Raw genomic sequence first — 18,397 nt, 5'->3', positions numbered from 1 at the left:
GGCACGTGTCCGTGTGGCAGAGCCTGGTGGTGGGCGCCGGGCCGTGCGGCCTGCGCGTGGCCGTGGAGCTGGCGCTGCTGGGCGCGCGCGTCGTCCTGGTGGAGAAGCGGGACGTCTTCGCCCGCAACAACGTCCTGCACCTGTGGCCCTTCACGGTCGACGACCTCGCCCAGCTCGGGGCCAAGAAGCTCTACAGGCAGTTCTGCACCGGCGGGTTGGATCACATCAGTACGTGTGTCCCCCTTCCCCCCTGTTTTGGCCCCACGTCTTTTCGACTCAGAGGCGCCTCCGCGCATGACACCGGTTCGCGCCGGTCGACATGGGCTGTGGCTCAAGGGGGCGCCGAGTCGTTTTTTGTTTTTGTTTCCCACCGCGGAAGGCGGACCGCGCGCAGTTGACGAGTTTGGGACGCGTGGGATGACGCGGGGACGCGCAGCGGAGTTCGAGTGACGGGCGACGCAGTCGCGAGATGTTAACTCCCTCGCCAGGTGTGCAGGAAGTCGTGGGTTCGATCCCAACCCTGACTGACACCTGCTGTATATTTGGACTTTGCGTGTCTCTCCATGTCATCGCGTGTATTTTTCCTCCGGGTCCTCCAGTTTTTCATTCCGCATTTATAATCCTGCGTTTAGAGTATTTGGCTGCTATAGATTTCTATTTGATGAGCCACTTCATTGGGCTATCATTTGTGATAGCCAGGTCGCTTCTGAAAAAAAGACCCATACAGCTCAGTGGGCCTTACCTGGTAAAATATGAAATATTTTTTTCACCGTACCGTGTGTAGATATTTTTGTTTAGTTTTTAATTGACGGGTGACACGCAATTGACGGGTTGTTTGCCTTGCCCCTGGCCCTTGGCCCCTAGCCAAATATACATGATGCCAAAATATACATGATACCAATATTGGTTTTGCAGATAATTCCTGGGCTACATCCTGAGATTAAAAATGTAATGCAGTAATAATAACATTGTTATATTATCCATGCCTTGCACACATTATAGTCTGTTCTCCTATAAAGCGTGTTTTCAGCACGCGAATTGGATATAACGCGATGCGAATTGGATATAACGCAATTGAGTGAATGGAACTTCGTCACGTGAGTAGGAATAGGTGGTTGTGCGTCTACCTCGGTGTCGCATGCTTCTAGATGCTACCCACACGCCTCACTCTTTGTTCAGACTGCGTACGCGTCTCACGCATTGTCGCAGACTGTGCTATACCACGATGTTATTATATTATTCATCATAACGCGATTTTTCCTTCGTGCGGTATTCATAAGGAACGCAACTACTACGTTATAGGAGACCAGACTGTACAGTAGTACTGTATAACAATTGGAAAGGCAGCTTGCAGGAAAGCCGACACCTCCTGCCAAAAAACGTTTTGCAGCGTGCAAATAAATAAACTATCTCGCAAAACAACTGCACGGGCATAAAAGGTGCTCAATAAGCAAGCCACACGTGTGTTTGTGTTGCGGTTGTTGTTGCCTTTGCTTTCACATAGAGAGGCGTGCAGTCGATTATGTTAAAAACAGAAGTTGGTATTTGCAGTGTTCAAGGTTGGAGTTGGTGAATGGATATGTTGATGTTTATATATCCTGAAACACATGCCAATTCTCAACAACATAGAGTAGTACTGAATACGAGCTTTGTCCACCACTGTACAAGACACAAATCTCGTTTGCAGCGTTGCAAATCCACCGCTCCAAACTAGCTTTTGTCACCATGGGGAGGTTTTAATGAGTGGCGGTAGCTAAATTAAATAATTATTTTTATTTTCGTTCATGGCCAAGTTTTCAGCTCTTCCAGCCGGTCCACCAATAATCATCACATTTTAAATACTTTTTTTATGTTTCGGTATAAATTGAACCTCAAAAGTATTTTTTTTTATTTGTTTCATTTTTTGTGCGCTATAATGCTCTGTGATGTAGTTTTTTCCATTGGAAAAGAGATTCGCATGAAATTTATAAAAAAAATAATTTTTGGTATTTAGTTGCAGCCATCAATGGACGGAGAATGATCCACCGTGTTGCCCTCAACAGACTGTTGGGGCAAGTCCCAACTATGTTCTTGTCATCCGATTAGTCGACTAATTGAAGTGATAATCGGTCACACAATCCATAACTTAGACCAGCGCTCTTCATTGCAAGGCCACGGGCCTCGGCCGAGCCCTGGTGGCCTTTAGTGCGGCCCCCGACAATACACAACACGTGACAACGCCCCCCCCCCCAATCATCGTGCTGCTGTCAAACCTCAGTGGTTTCAAATGTGTGGCGGCCCTCACACTGATGTCTTATCGGTGAAAGTGGCCCCCTTCTGAAAATTCGTAAAGAACACCGACTTAAATCATTGCGATATCCCAGCACTGCTGAGTTTTTGCGTCGTTTTTTTGTTTGTTTGTTAATTCTGCTCAATGTTTACAATAACAAAAACACACAAATGCTGGGATCCCTGGCAGGTATTCGACAGCTGCAGCTGATCCTGCTCAAGGTGTGCCTGATGGTGGGTGTCGAGGTCCATGTCAACACCGAGTTCGTCGGCCTCGTGGAGCCCACGGCGGACAAGAGTGAGTAGTAGGCCGCTCAGATATCCCATCTTTCTACAGAAAGTCCCGCACGGTAATCGCTCCTTTTTTTTGTTACACGTTCAGCCTCTTCACCGAGGTCCATGCATTTCTGCCAACAGCAGCAGTCCTCCCACTGCTGGTGATCATCATCGTCATCATCATCATCATCATATCCCGGATGCTGATGATGTGTCAAAGTCATTCCTCTCCTCTTCTGGTACATAGGTCCATCATTCTCTTCCTCTGTTTCCCTCCACTCGTGTTGCCATTGCTCTCGCTGGAATCCAGTTTGGCGGCATTCTTTTGACGCGACTAGACAATGGCACGCTGCACATTACTCAATTTGTTTAGATAATTTTAATCCCTGCAGACTACAAACTTGTAGACCGTGTGTGCTCTGTTTTTAATCAAATTCTAAAGGTACAGTATTCAATCAATGCATTTCCTCCCTACTTTCAGTTGTGCGAGTGTTACGTGTGACCTGTATTTTGCAAATTATAAATATGCGTTTGTTTTTAAACTGCGCTTGGGTGCATAGTGTATGCGAATACATAGTCTGGTGTTGTACATGTATAGCCTGTTTTTGTCAATCCACTCTCCATGCCGTGTGAATAGTGAGGGTTATACTGGTAGGAACCTCCTGGTTACACCAGCCCACGGGATTATTGTGTCCGTCCGTCGTGCAGGGAGGGGCTGGGTGGGGAGGGTGGGGCTGGGTGGGGAGGGGAGGGTGGGGAGGGGCTGGGTGGGGAGGGGAGGGTGGGGAGGGGCTCAGTGGGGAGGGGCTGAGTGTGGAGAGGCTGGGTGGGGAGGGTTGGGGAGGGGCTGGTCACCCCGTGGTGCCTTCACAGTCGGGCTTATTTGCGGAATACACCACGCCGCCGTTGACCCTGGCCATTGACCGAGCAACCCAACGTTCCTACCAGCTCCCTCCGCAGGAATGTGTTTTGACAATACTTCGCCATGCTGGTAACTGTGGCTCGGTGAAGGTGTGGTGAGGTACAGAACAGCAACAGATTTTGCTGCACAGGCCTCTCCTGCCTACTGTGCTTGTGGCAGTCGCCCATCTAAGTTCTATCCAGGCTCAACCCCGCTTACCTTCCAGGGTTTGATGGGCTCAGGAATATTCCCGTTATTATTGCGCAATGAATAAATACACAAATGGCATTGCATGGCTCAATGTTTAACGGGCTTTGCAGTAATATTAACGCCCTGCGCAATATGTCATAAACACGCAGTTTACAATAAGGGGGAATTGATCTGACAGCTGTTAACTGTGAATCTTTTATAGAGTCAACTAGAATTGATGCAAATAATTAGCACTTCCAAAATTTTTTTTGTTCTTTTAGAGCACGGATGGAGAGCTTCCTGGAAGCCCGACAACCACGCCGTGTCTGCATACGAGTTCGATGTCCTCATTGAAGCTGGAGGAGCAGGTGGAAAAAGACTGGACGGTAAACATTCAACAAATAATATTGTTCCCCCATTGGAATCTCATTTGCCAGTAAAAAATATGATAATTGTTTTTTTACCCTTCTATCTGGCAACAAAACTGACACCTTTTTTTTTTTACCCCGAGCTCTCATGCTCTGATGGTGCATTGTCTTTGAGTTGTGCGCCTTTTGGCGTCATCTGGTCCAACCCATGTGAGACTAGGCTCTAAGGAAAGCTGTCTTGGGTGTCGACCAATCAACTTCAAGGACAGTGCATATAGTATCAGTTATGTTTTTTGTTTGCATTATGGCTGCAGGTATTGTGGTCTATGCAAACATGACTCCTTGTAATAAAAGGTGTCAGTTTTGTTGCTAGATAGAAGGGTAAAAAAACAATAATCAAACAATATTGTTGTTGAAAATATACTTTGTTTTAATCATTGGTCCAGATACCCCGATTTTTTTGGCACTGCTGGTATGTGGATTTATCTGTCGTCACCAGCAGCAGCCGTGATCAATCCACTGCTAGATGAGGGCCTACCCAAGTCGACAGACTCTCTGATGGGGTGTTCGGTGTAACAATCCAATATTTCTATTTATTTATCTTTTGTTGCACGTGAGAGGAGATGAACGATTTTAGACATACATCTCGGATGCTGTAAGCATCTGGGTAATTGTTAGAGCAGTATAATAGTGAAGCTGCTATTTGTGTAGGGCTGTAAGTCCGATAGAAATAATGCGTTCACTTTTCTTGACCGAGGAGAAAAATACTCATGTACCGAGATTCATTGAATTGTTCATCCATCCTGCATACATTTGTGTCCGCGTCAAACCACTGGCTCATTTTATAGTTTCTAAAACTATAGATAAGTTTCCTCAAAATGACACACCATATGCTATTCAGACGATTTAAAATTTTAACCATGAGGTTGCCGACTCTGTGGGCCCATGGCCAGGTTCAGTTATTTACTGGGTTTCCAGCTTCAAAGTAGCAGCATAGAAGTACAGAACAATAATGGACATTTCCTGTAACTGCCCTCTAACGCCCACCACGTAGCCCCTCCGCACACCGGTGACGTCCTCTTCCATGCACGGCGATCACCCCGTGCAAGCACCGCCCACGTTCAGAGTCGCTTATCACCTTTCTGAGACCGGATAAGATCGGGTGCATTCGGAGAGCCGTGGTCACTGGCGTGACGATGTTGCGTGCGGGTGATCTATTTTAACTGTTGGGGCAAGTGCTGTTAGCGAGCACCTATGAAGGCTGGCACGGCACACGAGGGGGTGGGTGGCCAACACTACGCCCGGCCGCCTTTGTTTCCCCAGTGGCGATGTTTACACATCGCACCAGGTACTCATTTGAGGCTGAGTCGATCTAAGGAAGGACCTGGACCGGTTCGGATAATCGTCAGTGGTGTTGGCCATGAGCGGGAATCGAACCCGGGCCTCCAAGTTTGTAGAGCAGCACGCTAACCGCTACACTACCTCTCCCTATTACGGGGGATGTTGGTATTTTATTGAATGTATTTCAAATTCTCATTTCCAGGGTTTAAAGTGAAGGAGTGCCGCGGGCAGCTGGCTATCGGCGTCACGGCAAACTTTGTGAACCGCAAAACCAAAGAAGAGATCGCGGCAAAGGAGATCAGCGGCGTGGCCTCCATTTACAACCAGAACCTATTCAACGAACTTCACGAAGCCACCGGTGTGGTGCTGCTTGTGTCTTTTTTTTCTATTCGTACAACATTGATCAACCTCGACTTGCCGCACGACTGGTTTAAAAGAATGGCGGGGAGGATGGGGTTGGGGCGAAGCTTTTCCCTCACCCGGAGCCAAATTGGAATTTTGAATACCCTCGGCAGGCCACACATCAGCGTTGTCCAACAACAACAACAATAATAACAATAGCAGTGCGAGGAATAATAATTAGGGATCGCTTTTACGGGTGACTGAGCACGACACTAAAGTTTCGAATCGCGGCGCTGTTTCCAGGTTCAAAATATTGCCCTCTGGCACCCGATTGTCGCGGCGATGACGCGTTCGGTGACAAATCAATCGATTTTCGCAGGCCTCGTATCGCTGCGGGTCACGTTAAATGATGTGAGTTGTGGGCCGCATGCAGCCTGTGTGCACCGTAGGTCGCCCCCACCCCCCCGATGTAAATAAGCGCTTGTGACTGGGCATTTGCGAGTGCCCACTGACAGTGGTTGTTAAAATCTTCCCCGCGATTGTCCTTCGAGTGAGATTGCCCCCATGTCTCCCTTCCGTGAATTTCTGAGCATATTTGTTTGGTGCATCAGTGCAGAATATCCAATGATGGTAAATAATGTGGCGGCGTTCATGATAGATCCGTATAGGCCTTGGCAGCAACCATAGCCATCGCTGTTAGGCTATCTAGCCATGTACTACTAATACAGCCATTGCTATTAGGCTTGATAAATATTACTCATAGCTGTGGGTACTTTGCAGGCTATACGAAAATCGAATTCATGCTATTGTCTAGTCTAAAACGTTATTTATTTTACACAAAAAAAAATTTTGCCTTACAAAAAACCTTGAGAATCGGTGACGCTTCCTGAGGCGCGCACGCGGCGTTACCATCGCCATTTTGTGCGTAAATAATCGCGCACTTGTACAATTGTGCAGGCATCAGCTTGGAGAACATCGTCTATTACAAGGGCGACACTCACTACTTCGTGATGACGGCAAAGAAGCAGAGCCTGTTGGAAAAAAAAGTCTTGAAGCAGGTGAGTACGCCGACATTTCACTCGCGTTGAAGCTTTGGGATGTTTTCTCATCGCACTTGAGCATCTCCAATCCCTCCTGCACGCTCTGATTGTGAGCGGCACTCAGGTTGCTACGGTAAGAAAACGTCGATACCGGACGTAGGGCTCTGCAATGCATTCACGTGGACGGCTGGCGTAGCGTTACAAGACACAGAGCAGTAGCTACAATAGTCGCAGAGCTGCTATTGTTGCCGTTGTTTTATTACTGACCATTTGTAGATGTAACGCTGGGCCAAAGTCTGTTAAACAATAACCGCTTGGGTTGTCACGAGCCATTGAAATAGGAAATTGCTTTCTCATGAAGCAGCAGTCCCCACGGAGGACTGTCTCGTCAGTACGAACGCGACATTCACCGCGTAGGCCCGGGGAAGTTGGCAAGGTGCAGGTCAGAGGTCGCAACCGGGTACCCGATACCCGTACCCTACCCGATACCCGGCTACCCGTACCCGGCTGGGTAAGGGTACGGGTACCCGTTTGCGACCCTGGTAAGGCCGGGTACGGGTACGGGTAGGCCGTGAGTCACTGGTGAGTCACCGTTTGTCACTCATTTCCCAACGTCTTGTCTCTTTTCACAATTCAAGTTCCTAGAATCAACCCACCCGCGCCTGCAACATGGCTTCATCCCAGAGGTCGCAATCGGGTACCCGTACCCTACCCGATACCCGGCCGGGTACGGGTAGCCGGGTATCGGGTAGGGTACGGGTATCGGGTAGGGTATGGGTAAAGAATCAAAACCCGTTTGCGACCTCTGGCGCAGGTGCAGTAAAATACATTGTTGTCCTGTACTACGCTCTGACGTCTATGCTCCCTGCCGGTATGGCGAAGGGACGGTCAAATAATCACCTTGAGCCGCACAGAGCGGTGAGCACCTCATCCAGCAGTGAAGGACAAACGGGCTGTGCATATGTAGTCCGTTCATATACAAATATCCCCCATATAGTCTTCACAGACAGAAGCGCTGTTGGCGAGAACCGACGAAGACTGGCATGGCACACGAGGGGGTTGCTGGCACCACGATGGCTGCCGTTGTCACCAAAGTAGCCATGTTTAAACACTGCACCAAGTACTCGCTTGAAGCTGAGTCGAACTAGGGGAGGCCCATGACCGGTTCAAATAATCGTCACTGGCGTTGGCCATGGGCGGGAATCAAACTCGGGTTGCCGGGTTCGTAGGGCAGTGCGCTAACCGCTACACTACCACTGCCCAACACTCATATACAAAGACAAAGATCATCCGTAAAGCCTTAATGGACTGTTGGGGCAAGTGCTGTTAACGAGCACACACAAATGTCAAAGTTAACAGGGTGGTGGAGGTGGGGCGTTGAACAGCGCCGTGAACCCCATTTGCCTACGTTAGATTCCTGAGCGTGGCTCATGTCAGTGGCGAGTGATGTATCAGTCCTGCAGCTGGTTCCCCCTTCACCAGAAAGTGCCCGGGCAGAAGGGACGCGTGACACGCACGCGCCTCGTACGCCACCGCTCGCGTCGCTTCGCGGGCAGTCAAATCGTCGCCCTGCGAACATCGCCTCCTCGTGTGCCGTGCCGGCCTTCGTCAGTTCTTGCTCGCAGCGCTTGCTCCAACGGTCTCTCACGACTGAACGGGGGTGGGATCTTTGTATACGAATGTACTGTGCATGCACAGACCGTTTGTCATCCGCTGCTGGATGACGGGCTCACCGCTCTGCGCGGCTCGCGGTGATTGTTTGACCGTACCTTCACCATGCCGGTCAATGTGGTTGGCGAAGGCAGGGAGCGTAGATGTTGGAGCATGGTACAGGACAACAATGTATTTTACTGCACTGCCCCCTTGCTGGCAGCGTATGCACTTTTAAATCTAGGTTTAAAACTCATTTCTTTAGAACTGCGTTTTGTGTTTAGTTTGTTGTCCGTCCCCCACACCTCCGATTTAGCGCGGTTGGCTCTGTACTTTGCGAAAGAAGTTCAATGCACACGCACGCGCACACACACGCCAACGTAAACCCACGCCCGTCGCGCGGCCAAATTCGCAGGACCAGAAGGACGCCGGCAAGCTGCTGTCGCCCGAGAACGTGAACAAGGAGGCGCTGCAGAAGTTCGCGCTCGAGGCCGCCAACTACTCGACGGACAACAGCCTGCCGCGGCTCGACTTCGCCAGGAACGGCCGGGGCGACGCCGACGTGGCCGTGTTCGACTTCACGTGCATGCGCCAGGGCGAGCACTCGTCCCTGGTGCGCGAGGTGCACGGCACGCGGCTGCTGCTGGGCCTCGTGGGGGACAGCTTGCTGGAGGTGAGTGACGCAGAGCCGCGCGAGTGCGCGGCTGCCCCACCAACGACGAAGAGAAAAGGTCCCCCGCGTAGGCCCCAGACCGGACCTTTCGGGGTGGGTGGCCAACACCAGTAGCACCTAATGAAGGCCGGCGCGGAACACGAAGGGCTGGATGGCCAGCATCACACCCCGGCCTGCCTGTGTCTCCCCCCCAGTGGTGATGTTTGCACACCGTGCCAGGTACTCATTTGAGGCTGAGTCAACCTAGGGGAGGCCTATGGTCGGTTCAGATAATCGTCACCGGTGATGGCCGTGAGCAGGAATTGAACTTTACAGCCTGCTGACCACTACACTACTATACTCATTGGTTCTTTCGGTAAAGTCACGTAGGTATAAAATAAAATAAATCACAACGTTTCGGGCGCGACACAAGCGTCCGTCATCAGGTGGGAAAGCGTGGTCTGCTGCTGAGGCAGACTGTTTACTGCCAAGCCGCATGCTGCCCACCACCGCCACTACCACCAGCGTCGTAATCATCCCCCTGTGGCAGGGGACCCTCTCCGCCCCTTCCCCCCACCGTCCTGTGGCAGCTGTCCCTACGAGGGTAAAGGTTAACGCATCAGTGACCTGCGATTGGGCAGTTTGCCAACCGCGGGGTGGTGATGTTGCTGCGTGGCTTCTCAATGAAGCGATTTACGACTGGTCCGTGGAATTTGGTGTCACGAGGCCCGCACACGCTGCCTACCCTCTGTCAAATAACGGGATGTTTTAACGTACGCCGCAAAGCGAACACCACGCGCTTCACGGTCTAAGAACTAAACAGGGCGGCCGCTGACCTTGACCTGCAGTCACCCCCTGCTGTCCCACCGTACTTGACGCGCCACCGTGCCACACAAGATGGGCATCTCACGGAGACCCCCCCCCCCACCCACTTGTCTGTGCGCTCGCCTTCACGTCACCCTCGGGGGCATCTTCTTCGTGCGGCCTTCCGAACGTGGGAGGGGGGCGACTTCGCTTAACTTGGCACCCGTCGTCGTTTCTCGTCTCGCCGTCGATGCGCGCAGCCCTTCTGGCCACTGGGCACAGGCTGCGCCCGCGGGTTTCTGGCTGCGTTCGACATGGCCTGGATGGTGGTGGGCTGGGCAAAGGGGAAACCTCCTCTGAAGCTGCTGGCTGAAAGGCAAGGCGGCTTTTTTGGTTCATGTCACAACCCTTACGATTGTATTTCTTTTTTTGTGTGTGTTTTTTAAATCTAGATTTTTAAAAATCGCATTTCTCTCAGAAATGCTTTTTTGTGTTTAGTTTGTTGTCCTTACCTGAAAGAAGTTCAGCATACATACTTAAAGATGATTGAATATAAATTAAACGTTAGAATAAAGTTGTGTTGCAATTAAGGACTTTCCTTCAAGAAAACATACATACATACACACACGAATGTGTAATATGCAGGTAAATACAACAATGATAATTATCATGTTTTTTAAATATATATTTATGGTGCCATTCATGCAAATTTGCATCTCAAAATGCCTTAGAATTTGTAACGCGCGGACAATCACAGACGAGTGGGAGCGAGTCCAGAACCGATGCCAACAATGTTGCCCAAGCTCTGTGATCCTATACTCGGGGATGTTTGGCCAACTCCGTTCACGAGTATTTATTAACGTGAGAGCAATCCAGAGTGCCCGGAGAAAACCCACGTGTGTACGTACGTCCGTATGCATGTACAGCTCGGTTGACACCCACCTGGGAACCTCAGAATACAACTTATTTATATAATGGACTGAAACGGTCTGAAATTGTACTTGAGTGGCATTGCAAATCGAACGTGTAAGTTTTTAATTCTAGATTTGAAACTTTCGTGACTGCAAGGTAGGTAAAAAATTACGTGACTTTACCGAAAAAACTAAGAGTATGAGTGTGTAAGTTGTTGTTTCTTCTGACGCCTTCAGGGAGAGCGTGTTCAAGCTGCTGGCACAGACATCTTCGAACAACATCAAATCAAGCACAAAGAACTTCAGCATCAACCCAGCGACGCGCTACACCAACCTCAACCTAAACGCCTGCCGACCCCAGCAGGTCAGAGGGATACCCACGCAAAAGTGCGCGATCGGTTCATCTTTTACTTGCTCGTCGATTACCCGGGTTCGCGGATCAAGGGCGTCCGTGCCCGTCTCCTTATCCTATTGGCTGCTCACAACTCGTCGGGGGGTCGAGGGTCAGCGACTCGGATGCCCAGCTGACCGCACGACTCTCGGCAAGCAAGCCGATTCTTTGAAGACAAATGGCAATATACTCTTAGGTTTTTTCGGTAAAGAGTGTTGACATCCCCAGCGTTTAACAGTACTGCTTCCTTTTATGCTTATTATCAGCTAACACTGGCCACAACCCTGAGTCGATGTGCACCATTGTTCTCTTTTAGCCCCGCCCCCCCCCCCACCGTGCCATTCCCTGGCTACCACATTCAGATAAGCCCCTCCCCCCTCCCCCTTAACTTGTATTTAAGAGCTTGTCTCTTGGATTTGTCCTCACTTGATACAGTAAATTTAGCTGTGACGGTCCCACCTGATGACGGAGACTTGTGTTGCCTCCGAAACGTCGCGATTTATAATTTTATTTCTATTATTATTCCTAAAAATTTTATTATTTATTTTTTTCCTACGTGGCTTTACCGAAAAAAACCTAAGAGTATGAATCCTTGCAGTCACGAAAGCTTCAAATCTAAATGGCAATATATATATGAAGAACAAATAATAAATAGCATTCGGTGAATAAAAACTGGATAGATGAATAATATCTATTGTTCGTACGCAATATTTTGTATTTATTGTTAGTAAGAAATAAATATGAACTAAATATATTGCAATAGCCTAAATGACATTTGCTTGAAATTCCATAATATACGTTTTTTGGGTGAGATTGCGTAAATATAAATGTGTCGTAACCCTCCACCACCCGACACGGCCAAACAGTAAAACATTTGTCACGTTTACAAAGAACAAAATAATTCACTTCTTTAGCCCACCGGTGTGTTGAAGAGCGAATCAACATCATTTAAAATGTTAGTACGACGTTTCTCTGGTAATTACATCCAGCTTCATCGGGCGATTTGCCAGAATGGTGAGGCTCTCCTCTTGCTCCCGGTCTTAAATAGAGCAGCAGCAGGGTGACGTCATCATTTAAATCGATACAAAACATGCCAATTCGTTACGAGTTCAGTACACCGGTGTGTTGGAGAGTAAACCCACAACACTGTCAGGTGGTGGCAGGTTTAACGACACATTTATGTTTACGCGATCTAACCCAAAAACCTCTTCTGGATATTGGTCGAGAAAGCCTACGTGTTTAAATTGCTTGAAATTATTAGTGTTTTTGTATTACCACGTCGGATAATCGAGGGTTGACCTTCTCTCCACTTGTGGATGTGTCTGCTTTTCAATCGAGATGGAAATGTCTAGAAACACGGCCGTGATGGTGTGCAACAGTTTGCAATGTCCATTGCGTGTGATTTATCTGAACCAAATGTGATCACAAGTCGGTGCCGCGTGAGTCTGAGGTGATCCGAATCATTAACTTTTCAGAGCCAGCACATGGCCCTCCGGTAGCGCGTTCGCCCCCTGTTGCAAGGGTTCGTGGTTCCAGTCCAGCGGCCGCCCTGGTTATTACTGCGGTGTGTGATTTACTGTAATAATACTCAGGATACTACATGCCGTCTGCTTCACGGTGGACGTTAAAGATCCCTTGACGCCAGTCGCGAGAGTGGGCCACTTGTGCGCCGGCGTCAGGGTCCAAAGCACTTGACAAAAAATGTGTGAATTACAACTGCAATTTACTCCATTGGGGATTATACACGTAGCAGCAGCAATCACCGCCTCCTACCGGCAGACAAATGCTCCATTTCACTGGCAAAAATGAGACTCTCTCCTGCTCTCTCGTTCTCGGCTGGTTCAAAAACGACATCAGAGAGTTCCCCGTTGTCTGTAGGTCGCTCCTCTGTACATCGGTCAGAAAAAAACGCAAGGCACCGACAAGACACTGAAGAAAACTGAAGAACCAATACCGGCCGAAAGCGGTGAGTAAAAGTCTTCCACTCCTAGGTTAAGGCCTCCTTAGGCCGTATGGTTCCTGGGAGTTGTATGACCACACTTCATCTTGCTGGTTAGGTGCGGGTTGGTGAAGGTTGGGGTCGTAAACGTGGGGGGATTGAAGTATATTTCCCACAATGCAGTCCTGCGGCAGCCTGTAACACCAGTTATGCATGGTGGTCAACAATTCATTCTGGGCACAAATCTGCTTAGCTTCTGAAAAATGACGAGATCGGGCACATTATGGCCGATGTGACCTTCGGCTATTCATTTGTGCTTGTGCATTATTATATTTAACAAACCACCCGAGCTAAGATTAGCTGCCACACAATTGCAAACATAAATTCTCTGGGTTCTATTAATCCACTCGTAACTACACGGTTAAACCTCCAACTTACCGATTGATGCCCAGACACCTCGAACAACGCACCTTATATTCCACCACTCTTGTCCAAAAGTTTCGAGCAGCCCAGCTTGCTCTTGATCTCAAGCCGGTAGCTTTTCACACCCGCTGCTTCCACTCAAAAAATTGCATGTCACATTCATTCCTTTCACGGCTGCCCCCCACCCCCGCCGACTCCTCCCACCGTCCCAGTGTGCGACCCCGCGAGGCCAAAACCCGTGCCGGCTTTGCGGCGCGACAAGCTGATCAGGTGGTGCCAGGAGTGCACTCGGGGCTACCCGGGCGTGAACATCACGGACCTCACCACGTCCTGGCAGGACGGCCTCGCGCTCTGCGCCCTCATCCACAGGTTCCATCCCGACCTCATGTGAGTGCCGCCTGCCGTTATGTTACGGAATATCCTGACGATTTACCGCCCATAATAAAGGTTTCTTGGGTTAGATCGCGTAAGTATAAATGTGTCGAAACCCTCCACCACCTGACACGGCCAATCAGTAACACAGGTGGATGGCTTCACTATTCTGGCAAATTGCCCGATGATGCTGGATGTAATTACCAGCAAAACGTTGTACTACTCAAATTGTAAATGTTGTGGATTCACTCTCCAACACACCGATGGGTTGAAGTAGTAACTAATTGGCACGCTTATGTGATAAACTTTACTGGCTGTGTTGGGTGGTGGAGGGATATGACACGTTCATATTTACGCGAGAGAGACACGTAAACTCCATATATACAGCAGGCGTCAGGGTCGGGATGGAACCCACGACATCCTGCATACCAGGCGAGGTAGTTAACATCTCGCCACCATGGCAACCAGATGATGCAGCCTTCTCGTAGGCCCCACGTGGGTGGTGCAGTGGTAACACTTGTGCCTCACAACAAGAACTGCCTGGGTCTTTGATTCCCGACTCGGGGTTGCCTTTCCGTGTAGAGTTTTGCACGTCCTCTCCTTGGGGTTTCTCCAGATAAAAAACACGAGCATAATATCCCGCACCTCCGATTAGCGCGGTCGGCTACGCACGGTGCGACAGATAGTTCAACACGTACGTACGCACGTTGGCTAAAAATCAGCGGCAATAAAAAATAACACCCCCGTCCCCACGCCCCCCGGCGTTTCTCTCCCGCAGCGAGTTCATCAAACTGGACGCGGAGAACGCCGTGGAGAACAACCGGCAGGCGTTCGAAGTGGCGGAGCGGGAGCTGGGCATCGCGCCCATCACCACGGCCGAGGAGATGGGGTGCCAGGAAGGCGGGCCCGACCTGCTGGCCATGGTGGCGTACATCACCCGCTTCTACAACCTGCTGGGCAACACTCCTCCGCCGACGGCAGGTCTCTTGAGCTCACGCCCGCCATGGGCCCCTACACACCACCCGAGAAAAAACGTAACTCTTTGCCGTTCCGGGACAGCTATACATCACGGGGTGCGCGGTGTCTCGTTCGTTTTACTTAGAGGGGCGCAGTAACGCCGTTGTTTTTAAAAACATCGTACTCACCGCAGAGAACTGTAGCGACACAACCGCGCTCTACGATAGCTGGCGCCAAACTGTGCCGCACGCGCTCCTGCGTGGCCTTGTGGCAGCCTCGGCACCGATAAAGTTGTTTTCTGTCAGTTTGTCTTCCGGTTTTGTGTTTGATGATGTACACCTACGTACGTCACCGGAACAGAATCGGAAGAAAAACCGATGACGTACACGCACGTCATCGGAACGGGGAAAGAGTCGGATCATGTCCTGCGGCAGCCGGGTCCACATCTGAGCGAGGTGCAGTCGCGCAGCGAGGACATTAAACGGAGAGGTCGCGGTCGCGACTGTGCTCGTCGCGACGAACCGCCGAGCAGATCGATCGCGAGGAGAGGCTGTTTCTACTGCAAGAGACCGGTCGCTGGCAACCGGTTGCATCGATATCCGCATCTTAGCGATTTTTTTTTTTCCTGGGTAGTAAGTGTTATTTTCTAAATGCTTATGCCTCAAAAGTACGGAAAATGGCTATTATTCCTCGCAAACTTTGCTTTTGTGACCAGGACAGTGATATTTTGAAATGTCCCTATTTTCAATCAAAAAACGTGTGCATTTGTGTTATTCCTTCACATAAAGTCCTGGTATTTTCTATACTTTTGAGGCATAAGCATTTGGAAAATAACACTTACTACCCAAGAACAAAAATCGTGTTACATAGTGTATAATCGGTGTGTGAATAGTCCAGGAAGTGCCGACCACAACGGCTGCAAGTGTTAACGATTTGTGTTGTGCGTCTCTGCACGTTGTTGTGCCGGCGGGTTGCCAGCCATCAGCAGGAAGCGCACCACCATCAAGTCCAACTCACCGCTCGTCCTCGCCAGCAAGCTCAGGCAGACCTTCTACAAGAGGCGGAAGTCGTTGGTAAGGCTAGGTCCTCGTGACCAACACGGCACAACAACGCTGGTGGGTAAAGTAGTCATCATTCCCAATGGTTGTCGTAGTCTCAGTCTGCGGATTTCATTAGTTTGGTTAGTTTGGTTTCCACGAGTGAAGCGGTCAACGATGCAGTTCACTCTCAGTTATTAAATGTCGGTGTGAGGGGCACGCATTGCTCCTGCCCCATCCCAGATAATTAGTAAACTCGGTAAAAAATGTATGATGTACATCCGATGAAAATGTTTGGTCATTCTCTCAGCGCCATGCAGTCTCTGCAAACTTGACCAAGTTATCTCGATCTGCCGTCTTGATTCGTTAATTTTGTCTCTAACTTTTGCTCGCGCTTTCATCTTCGCTCGGTAGTTGCATTCATCGTCAGCCTTGATGATGTTCATCCACTCGCAGTCACCGTTGACTGTAAAAAGAAAAAGCTCACTCCGTCGACGAGCATATTCATCACTGATTGCGTGAAAAAGTTTAACAGCGGAGCGCATCGACCACAGTGCCCAACCAAACACAAATATCCCTTCAGCCATGGAAATCTGTTTACATGGGTGCACCTGCCCACTGTGACGAAGCATTGTGAGTCTGCGGTGTGGATTTTGAGTTGCGTGTTAGGCGTGCCATGTGAAAAGGTCAGATGCGTGAACATCCATTGTATATGGCGGTAACGCCTTGCACAAATAGGATTGCTGGACAAAACCGAAAGCGCAAACCGTTTTGAATGTGGCAAAAAGCTAACGAAGAATACTGTGTGGTTTGCAATACAATTATTAAGAATACTTTGTGGTTTACAATATAATTCAATCAGCCTTCTGTAAAAGATAAAAAGGTATATATGAAAAAGCGACATTAAGTTACATTTCAATGGCTTCTTGACTCTTCAAGAAGTCGTTCATGTGCTTTGCGTGAAGAATCTCTGTGGTGTTGCAGCCACGTTAACCCACGACGGGACGGAGATGTTCGTAGTGTTGGGCCTGCCTCGGGCTGCCCGCTGCCTCTGCGTAGCTGCTGCTGACGTGGCAGGACGCCATTTTCCCAGAACTGTGTTGAGGGGCGGTTAATTGGTCGGATGTGTGGTAGTCGGATTTGTGGCGGTCGGATGTGTGGCGGTCGGTTATGTGGTGGTTTAATCGACGTTATACTACAGTGATCCATAATAGAGGTTTTTGGGTTCGATCATGTAAATATAAATGTGTCGTTAAATCCGCCATCAACCGATATAGCCAATTATCAAGGTTTGTCATGTAAACAAAACATGCTAGTTCGTTACTAGTACAGCACACCGGTGTGTTGGACAGTAAACTCGCAACATTTACAATCCGAGTCCGATGTTTCGCCACGAATTACAACCTAGCATCATCAGGCGACAGCCAGAATTGTGGAGAAAACCTCCAGTTTCGATTGGGTGGTGGCAGGTTTAACAACACATTTATATTTACGTGATCCTACCCAAAAAAAACTCCATTATGGATAATACTGCATTGAGTTTTCAATTATAATCATGCACTTTTAATGAGACCACCAGGACAGCAGATTTGCCACGAACCAATGCATGACTTTTTTCCCCTCTGTTTTTTTTTTACTGTTCGCGATCGGATGCAATTGGACAAAGCAGCAGGCTAGAGGGATATCGTGGAGATACTGAATTCCTATTGATGTTGTCTTTCCCAGGAGGGGTCACGGAGGAATGCCGTGAGGAAGCCAAAACGTGGCGAGGAAACTCCAAATAAGGTATGCAGGGGCGCCACTCCCAATTTCAACGGGGGAGGTATGAATCTTGACTTAAAGCTTTCGTGACTGCGGGAATTAATATTCTTTGGGTCTTTCGGTAAAGTCACGTAGATAGGTTCAAAGAAAATAACAAAGGTATGCACGATAACACTGTGGGGCCCCCTTCCTTTCTCCCGACTCACTTTTACCGAAATAGCTACGGATGTTTTTAACCCATGTACAATAATATGTAGGCTATGAATATATACAGAATGCTTCAAAAAAATGTTAACTCTTATATGTGACTATCGTTTTTAATGGAAAAAGAACGGAACATACACTGTAACATGATAACAAATGTGTGTGAAGAACTTCAAAAAGTCACAGAGTATTCACGTGTTCGCCTGGAATCTTGTCCAGGTGGTCTCCAGAGCCTAGAGGCACATTTATTGTGGTGTTGTTGCAAAATGTATTTTTTAAGCGCCCTGTATATAATGTTAGTGGCACCGTGTATAGGGCTTAGAGGAAGACACGTCTCACAGTGACAGGCATTAATTAAAAAAAATATTTAAAGGTAACAATACTCAGAATTAAGTTATCGTGCATCTTGCATTCATGCTGGCCCCAACGGTCTAAGATTGTCTCAAAGGGGGTGGATAGCGCAAATTTATGCTGCTCTATTGATACGATAGCCAGATGGGTTAATCGGGCTTGGTCCATAGTAGACCGCAGGTTATTTTTGATGAACACATGTTTTTATATTTTAAAAAAA

General features: G+C 48.9%; 1 protein-coding gene across 1 annotated transcript in view; it reads left to right on the top strand.

Annotated features, from left to right (window-relative positions):
- Positions 1-18,397, top strand: part of LOC144723017 (F-actin-monooxygenase MICAL1-like) — a 52,236-nt gene that overhangs the window by 11,993 nt on the left and 21,846 nt on the right. Inside the window, exons 4-16 of the mRNA XM_078601517.1 lie at positions 21-228; positions 2,459-2,566; positions 3,916-4,020; positions 5,546-5,701; positions 6,643-6,743; positions 8,791-9,048; positions 10,092-10,207; positions 10,980-11,106; positions 13,012-13,099; positions 13,708-13,882; positions 14,646-14,848; positions 15,803-15,897; positions 17,587-17,646. Coding sequence (XP_078457643.1) covers positions 21-228; positions 2,459-2,566; positions 3,916-4,020; positions 5,546-5,701; positions 6,643-6,743; positions 8,791-9,048; positions 10,092-10,207; positions 10,980-11,106; positions 13,012-13,099; positions 13,708-13,882; positions 14,646-14,848; positions 15,803-15,897; positions 17,587-17,646 — 1,800 coding nt within the window. The remainder of the gene's footprint in view (positions 1-20; positions 229-2,458; positions 2,567-3,915; positions 4,021-5,545; positions 5,702-6,642; positions 6,744-8,790; positions 9,049-10,091; positions 10,208-10,979; positions 11,107-13,011; positions 13,100-13,707; positions 13,883-14,645; positions 14,849-15,802; positions 15,898-17,586; positions 17,647-18,397) is intronic.

Source organism: Lampetra planeri, chromosome 16 (assembly GCF_965212315.1).
Source record: "Lampetra planeri chromosome 16, kcLamPlan1.2.h2, whole genome shotgun sequence".
Taxonomy (NCBI): Eukaryota; Metazoa; Chordata; class Hyperoartia; order Petromyzontiformes; family Petromyzontidae; genus Lampetra; species Lampetra planeri.
The sequence above is the reverse complement of the archived record's forward strand: the minus strand, read 5'-3'. Positions and strand labels throughout refer to the sequence as shown.